The 8127-nt window shown below is 41.7% G+C and overlaps 1 protein-coding gene across 1 annotated transcript in view; it reads right to left on the bottom strand.

Annotated features, from left to right (window-relative positions):
* cntn4 (contactin 4) overlaps positions 1–7407 on the bottom strand; it is a gene marked incomplete at its 3' end in the record, with an annotated part of 91814 nt that extends 84407 nt beyond the window's left edge. Inside the window, exon 1 of the mRNA XM_080846807.1 lies at positions 7309–7407. Coding sequence (XP_080702933.1) covers positions 7309–7363 — 55 coding nt within the window. The 5' untranslated portion in view covers positions 7364–7407. The remainder of the gene's footprint in view (positions 1–7308) is intronic.
* Positions 7408–8127: the final 720 nt, after the last annotated feature.

The following is an 8127-nucleotide window of genomic DNA, read 5'->3' on the forward strand; positions in this document are numbered from 1 at the left end:
TCTCTCTCTCTCTCTCTCTCTCTCTCTCTCCCTCTACTCCTGCCATGTCACTTTTAGATTGAGCTCTCAAGTTCACTGCCTCATGCTCTGCCTGTCGAGGGCAGAGGGGCAAAAAAAATAATCTGTGGCCATTGCTAGATGACAGCAAATACGTTTGGCGAGCTTACCTCAGCATGAATCAAAGGCCCTCACAGGGGCCTAAAGAGCGGAGAATCTTTCATGCGAGTTCTAACGTCCAAATTATAAAAACGCTCTAGGTCTGACAGACCATCATTTTCCAGTTTATTCAACACTTTCAGCATATACTTCTTAAAAGGCACCCAGTGCCTTTGTGTCTTAAGTTTGTGCCTCTGTCGGTCTGAGCTCTTAACTTACGTAAGATTTATTTCTTTATTTAGTCCTCATGGGACAAATTTGAACTGTGAGGACGGTGTATTCTACATTGGTCTGTCATCTAGGCAAGCATCTATGGACAGTGTGGAACACAATATAAATTGGTTCAAGGTCAAGGCAAAGAGGAATGCTGCTCCTGTCTTTTATGCTTCAAAGGAGCTATTAGAATAAGCTCCGGCTCTCCTGCACTAGCATACCTCGCTGGGACAAGACTATATTCATCTTGTGGAGATGAGATACTCATAGCTTATACGGACTGCATTAACCACTGATATAACTCATTTCCACATTCTTAAACACACATGGGAGAAACCAGGCCAGAGGAAAGTGGCTGGATGGGGTGGCGTAGGTGAGAAAAACCTGACAGGAGGTAGCATACAGTAAATATTATGTTTCTGTTCCAGGTCACCAAGAAGACGAGCGCTGCTCTGAACCCTGACTGTACTGTTCCATGACCTGCAGACACCTTCACCAAAGGGATAAATCTATTTGGACCGTGAGGTTATTGGGCAGTAAGACAGGGAATGAAATGCTGCCTCTTAGCCTGTCTGTGTTTTGCCAGAAAATTGCAAACAGTAACATTTCTTCTATTACGGTTGCACTGGGAATAAACATGCTGCCCTGCAAACATGACTTCACTGCTCCTGATCTGAAGACGTTTGTTTTACATTAGTTTAGACTCAAAGGCAGACAGTAAGGACGGGACTCATACTTTGCCTCAGTCAGTCAGTAACTAATAAAAAAATAATTATTAGTGTGCTTGCCCGAAGGGAAGCACAGTATTGTTATCGTCAAGTTTTCTTTATTTATTTATTCTCCCCGTTTTTCTTGCAGCTAACTACTCCTCGCCCGTTTGAGATAGAGACGCCATTCAAACACCGAAATGTCCGGTGCAAGCCGCTATGACTTTTCGTGGCGGTACTCCTTGTCACTCCTTTTTTATTCCTCTTTTTCATCCCCTTTTTTCTCCATAGACTTGCATGGCAGAACTCTGTGCATTATGACATCATAATAGGCTCATTAAACTGGCTTGCACCTGTGCTTCTCACTGACACCTCCGCCAAATCCAAGGAACCGCATTTTCTCTGTCCCTCTCAATTCAACTTTGAAAAAGAATAAGAGGAACCGTATTTCTCTGTCCCTCTCAATTCAACTTTGAGAAAGAATAAGAGTAACTACAGTTTCTAACCTAGCTACCGTATTTCCACTTCGTTAAGGTGAGTTGAATGGCAGCATTTTCAGTGTACTGACTGAAATTTTAATGGAAACTGATAGTGTTAGTTAGCCGTAGCAGCTAACGTCTCCCATCCATGGGAGTATCCACTGGCAGTTTCAGCTAGCCGTAACAGGGGATAATTTTCCTTAATTCAAGTTGTGAAGTAAACCTTTGAAGTAATTCATGAATTTGGTTGTGTGGATATAGTGGGTTAAGGCTTGTATTCCTACTACGGTAACGTTAGCTATCCTAGCTGTGTTAAGCAGCTGTAATATCTGAGTACGGGGCTAAACGTAAGCTACCTAGACCTATACGTTGTAGATATGCAAAAGTAGCTTATACTGAAAGAATGGTTAACTTGTTAGCTCACCAGTTTATTTTGTTGCTAATGTGGTTGGAGAGGACAGATAGCGTGAGTTAACATTAACCCGTGTCCTGGGAGTAATGATTCATGAGAGACCTTGAACCATTAGGTTACCTGAAAAACGTTTGAGGATACCTGGACACAGCGTAGCTATTGTAGTGTGCTCAGTTTTCGAAAACTAGACTTAAACTAAGAAGGATAACTATGACTAAATGTGACTAAAACTAATATGCATTTTTGTCTTAAGACTGAATCTAAAATAGCTGCCAAAATGAACACTGATAGGGGACCCCTTAATCTGCAATTCATGGTTGCTAGCTCTAATCAGATGTACTAACTAGGCTTATAAGAGAAGACTAACTTTTTATGCCAACGAACACACTAGACCCTTTCACAATAAACGAGCAAACATGAGAGAAAAACAGAGCAAGCACACTCTCGCAGTTCGTTCACGAAACGCATTCTAGTTAATTATATTATATTCTTATAGTCATGCTATTTCAAACTTTCAAAGCGCAAAAGTATACAAAACCCTGAAACTGCAGCTAAAGGAAGAGCATAGCAAGTGAGCTGAATCTGACCTCTGAATGTGACAGGGCGACAGCCATTTGCATGGTGTCGTGTATGGGGAGAGTAGTTTGCATGGAATCCTCTGGCTAACTCTGTCTCTGCTCACTGGTCTTCCATGAGGATGAAGGTCTCGCTTGCCTACTCTAGCGTGTCCACAGACCACACCCTGTAGGGCTGTCCCTTTAATAACCGAATCAATCACTCCTAGTGTGTGTGTGTGTGTGTGTGTGTGTGAGAGAGAGAGAGAGAGAGAGAGAGAGAGAGCGAGAAAGAGAGAGAGAGAGAGAGAGTGAGAGACAGAGAGAGAGACAGGGAAAGAGATGGTTATGCTGCTCGCCACACTGGAGGACAATTTCAGGGCCACTTCACAAAGGCATCCCACTTCAAATTACTCTGGGCTATAATGGACACACAATTTATTTTCCGCAAACCAACCACCCTTCCCAAGACCAAAAATAAATGTCTGCATGTTAGCACAATTTCTTTGTGCATACATCTACAAAAGAAACACGCTTGCTTTTTGTTGTTACCATCACGCCAAGCTACACAAAGTTCCCAGTTCCAAAGCAAGAGCAAAGAGGGCAAATATCAGCTAAACTATGAGTATAGCAACACTGTGAGATATTCACATTTGGGCTTCCCTGTTGCTTACTATCACCACAAAAGATATTATAGGAAACACTTTTAATGGAAAGACAGACTTTATGCCCTTTCTGGGCTCCCTGGAACAGAATCAGTTAAGATTTCTATTACAGATGTATACCCAAAACAAGGAAAAAAACACTGAAAAAGATACTGGGATCAGAATGAGCAGATCTGACATGTTGGCTTGCTTAGGAAAGGTATCAGTACCACAGGACACACAGCATAATGTATCTCTTTGAAACCAGACTGGAAATGATCTTAAAATACATGTTCAGCACCAGTTATTTGGAGGCTATGACAGCGTCTTGTCTAGTGTTTCAGCTGTTGTGTTGTTCCTCATCTGAGTCAGAGGAAAACACTTTTTTTTGGAGCGTAATAACCTTATGGAAGACAAAATGGCCTGATAAAAATGCACTGTTTGCGACTGCCCACTGGGCTCTGCTTGGCTTCCCGAGGCATGAATAACGCAGGTCACCAAATGACTGCTGGAGAACCCCGCTGCTCTACTTTGTCACCGGGCAGCTTTGACCACAAAGCAGTGGAAGCAAAACAAACAAACACAATACACACGATGGGCATCGCATGAAAATAATGATGTGCTTTTACATTGGAGTGACTAATCTCAGACATATCAATTTCAATGCTTTCATGGTATACAGGCCAGGCTTTGGAGTTGGTTGGCCATGCTGTCTGAATTGTGGAAAGAGAAGGAAATTATACATACGGGTGTCATAGAAAATAGGCCAGGTACCAATGGATGCTATTTTGCTTTCACTCTGTCTAAACTAATGTTACAGATGGCATATTTTTTTATATAAAACATTGAAAGAATCAATCAACTCAACTGTCAAGCCAAGGCTGCATACTGGTCTCTAGGCTCACTACACATCAGAAATACACAGTTCATAATGCATAGCATAGCGTATGGTTTGCAGTTAGATGCAGGCAACATACTGCACTAGGGCACACTATAGGGAGTGTTAAAAGAATACATAAATAAATAAACAAACAAGATGTTCAATTTTCTATATTTTTTACAAGCCAGCATCCTTTAGCAATTACTCCCATTCTCTATAGGTCACAATCAGCCACCTCTGATCAGCGACGGTGAGGATCATTCAGGAAGGCCAAACGCAGACAAAGACAGCCGCTGATTAATTTTCTTGCCTTTCGAACGAGCCTGACGACAAAATGTCAAGAGCGCCTTTGTGCGAGGGCAGACACCCCGGGCTCTGCATTTGGCACTCTACAGGTGGATCTCCAGTGAGACCCTACTTGGGTGAATGCTAACGTCTCACCTCACCAAGGTCACCCCTCTCTGGGCTCATGTGTTGACATGCAAAGTTATTCACCATTTAGCCCCCGAAAACCTCCCCATCGCCTCTGATGCCCTAATCTCTGCTTTCTTGTGTTTTTTTCACCCCGTCGTTCTGAGACTTAAGAGGGTTTGTTAGTTTCTCTGTGAAATGCAAAACCTATCAAGGGAGAGATACGATTTTCTTTTTCCATCTCCGAAGGCAGAGTCTCAGGTGTGTAAATCAAACAACTCCGAAAGGGAGGGAAAGAACAAAAAAAAAAAATCTGCCGAGAGAGAGAGAGAGAGAGGGCTGACTGCATAAGCAAGAGGGCCCAACATTAATGTGCTACATGTCTGCCTGTTAGAGCAGCAGCAGCAGCCAGAGGAAGGAAGAAAGGAAGAAAGACAGCCAGAAAGAAAGAAAGAAAGAGGGAAAGGAGAGAGAGGGGAATCTTAGCGAGGCAGTGAGCAAGATGAGAAGCAGGCAGCATGCAGGAAAGGGGAAGGAGAAGAGAGGGGGAAAAAAAATAAAAAAATTAGCATTCAGTGTGTGTCCGGGGGAAGTGTGTGGCTCTGAGGTAATCAGGCGCTAACAGGGAGGGTTAGAGTGACGTGCGCCCAGAACACGAGCATAGCCTGTCACCGTGCTGCGGGAGAACAAAAGAACACGCCTGCTAGAGGACAGGGATCATTACAGTCGCCTTTCCTCTCCCCGTGAATCCCTCCCTTTTCAAGAGGGCTAACCTTCCTTTTCTCTGGCGTTCGGCAGGTTGCACGACCTTTCCTTTCAGCTCCAGAGGCAGCGTTCAGCCTTACTGATTGTTAACGAGAGGCGCTTTACACCGACTAGGGGATACAGCCAGAGGACACCATGCTTACGCAATGAAGTCACAGGACAGTACAAATGAACAAGTGGCAACACTTATCCATTGTGACTGATAACACCCTATCCAAAACAGACAGTGAAGATGGGAGTATCATCTAATCATTACAGTGATTTTGTTTTTGCTTTTGAGTTGACGATGAAGATGTTTTTTCAATACAATACGCACAAGGATGTTAAAGAAACTGAAGTGCTTCTGACTTTCAGTACGGATTTAATTTAGGTTGCCAGAGTGACTGGGGCTTAACAAGTACTGATAAAAACCTGTTCTGGGTGGAAATAGACTATAATAGAGAATCTTCTTTCAACAAGCAATTTGGCACAAGACCTGGCTTAATCCCTCCCTGTAATATTCGCCCGTGATGTTACACTAGGATCCAATCTGAAAATGAATACTCTCTTGGTAATAGACCAACCATAGGGGGATACATGTCTGTAATAGAGTGGCTCCTATTTTAAGTTTGAAAAGCTGCAGATTGTAGAGGTTGCCTATAACTGGACATGGGGGGAGGTCGCCAACGATCATCATCTGACTCCCCCTTCTAACAATTCAGATGCGGATATAGTGTCTGATTAAACTCTTGAAACCATTTCAATTACTGTACTAATGTGACCCTGTCATTTTTTAAGTAAGACAAATTAAACCTCTTCATCAAATCATGATCAATGTAAACGAGCCTGAGGGGATAAAGGAGACATTAATGAAGACAGCATTCAGCTCTACTGTAAAGGCAGGAATGATTCTCAGAGAATCCGAGATAAGATTTTTTTAGTTTTTTTTTGCCCGGCCGGACTCCTATCCCCAGTTCCTCTGCTGTATATTAATTAGATACTAAGCCTCCCTGTGTTTCTCTTCACAGGCGCTTAAGGACAGAGAAAGGGAGTCTTTGTGCACTTCTCACGAGTCGCTATTTGCTCTTTCAATGGCGCTAATGGCTGTGTGTGCTGAGAGTCGGCCACTGTGTGGCTTTCACAAGAGGCCTGGAGAGAATTGAATTCTCATTTTGCTGAAGTAACAAGATAAACGAACATTTCATTTTTTTTTCTACTATTCTAACAAATTAAGAACAATGACTGTACTGGGGATTCCTTGTTATATGATGTTAACTTGGGCATGCTAACATGAACGTAAGGATTATAGACTAAACCAGAGTCAACAGCGGGGTAAACCTGAAATACTCAGGGATGCTCAGAAATACCCAGTTCCAGGGCTATCAGTGAATTCAACAGACCTCTGACCTATCCTATTTCTGTTAGCGTCTCCCCAATTCCCGGACAATCATGCTGTATGAGTTACGCTATATCTTAACAACCAGATGATCGGTTGAACTGGATGATAGATACTTGTAGAAGATGGACCAAAAACTATTTGAAAGCATACATCTATGACACAATCTGCTTAACTGTATTCTTTTTCTGTCACAAGCCGGAAAAATCTTTGTTGCTCAATTTAGCCAGCCTTTACTGTATAATAAATTCAGCTGATAAGTTGTTAATGTGTGTATTAGCTTGCCCGAGAACCAATGTCATTTAGTATTTTTTTTCCTTTTCCTTGATTAAATCTCTTTTTGCAATCAATGCATTCAATTTATTACTTTTCATCTTAGTTTCATATCTTACCGTTCAATCTCCTCATTTATATTCAAAATGATTAACCTAACAGCAGTCAACCATTTCAGAGTGCCACCCCTAAGATCCAATTATTTACTTTAACAAACGTCTTTTTTATTAAATAAATTGCACAAGCTCATTATTTGTATCATAATAGGAAAATATAATCGCAAAATGCCTTGCCTGTGGCTTGTGCATTTGAGTTCTCTCGTGTCTAAACCCTACCTTTCATACCGGCAACCTGCCCTACATACATATGAATAAGGACACAAACTTCACAAAGAGAGGCTGGCATGCGTGCGTCAAAAGTTCTTAATAAGATGCTTTACCTGCGAGGCACCCCATGAATGACTGCAGCACTAGCAGTTTCCATAGCAACATCATCTTCAGTTTGGTGGGGTCAAAGCCGACTCACATCCAATTACAAACGTATGGATTCCTTTTATGCACTCGTTTTGGTCTTCACTCTGTTGGAAACAAAGAGAGATTGAAATTAGGATCATTGTGAAATTTTGAGATACCATCAGTCTTTATTTTTATGTTTGACAGGCCCATTTCATATTTACGCTCACAAATCAATCCTCTATTCCTTGGACAGCAGATGTGGGATTTGAACAGTATCATACTGAAGCAGTTATGTGGTATAAGGTCACTTCCGGATGACTGATCAATAATCGCAAGGATTTCTGGGGCCATTTAAAATGTTCTATAACACTGCCTAATACACATACTACCACCACTTCAGAAAAAGGAAATTTGCTTCAGCACAATCAGGTAAGGTCAATCTTAAAGCCAGAGATCTCAGTTCTCACACAGTCTCACGGATATTTAGTACAGCAAACTTGAAAATGTTATGGTTGGTATTGTGCACTACTTCAAAATGCCAATCTCACTATAAATAGATCACGTGTCCGTCCATCATTGTGTGTCACAATAAGCTGCACACAGCTGTACATAATTAGATGCCTTTTAATACAGATTAGAAAAAAACATAACTTGAAGAACACGGAGAACCATTAATATAAATCCTTCAGATTTTGTTCCCAAATGATGAAAAAATGTATTAAAAACAAGGTAGTTCAATAAAATGTTGTGTGTCTATGTCGGTATCATATAGACTCTCAGTGGAGCAACAATGTGCTACAAAT

This window comes from Sprattus sprattus (genome assembly GCF_963457725.1).
Source record: "Sprattus sprattus genome assembly, chromosome: 10".
NCBI classification, from domain to species: domain Eukaryota; kingdom Metazoa; phylum Chordata; class Actinopteri; order Clupeiformes; family Clupeidae; genus Sprattus; species Sprattus sprattus.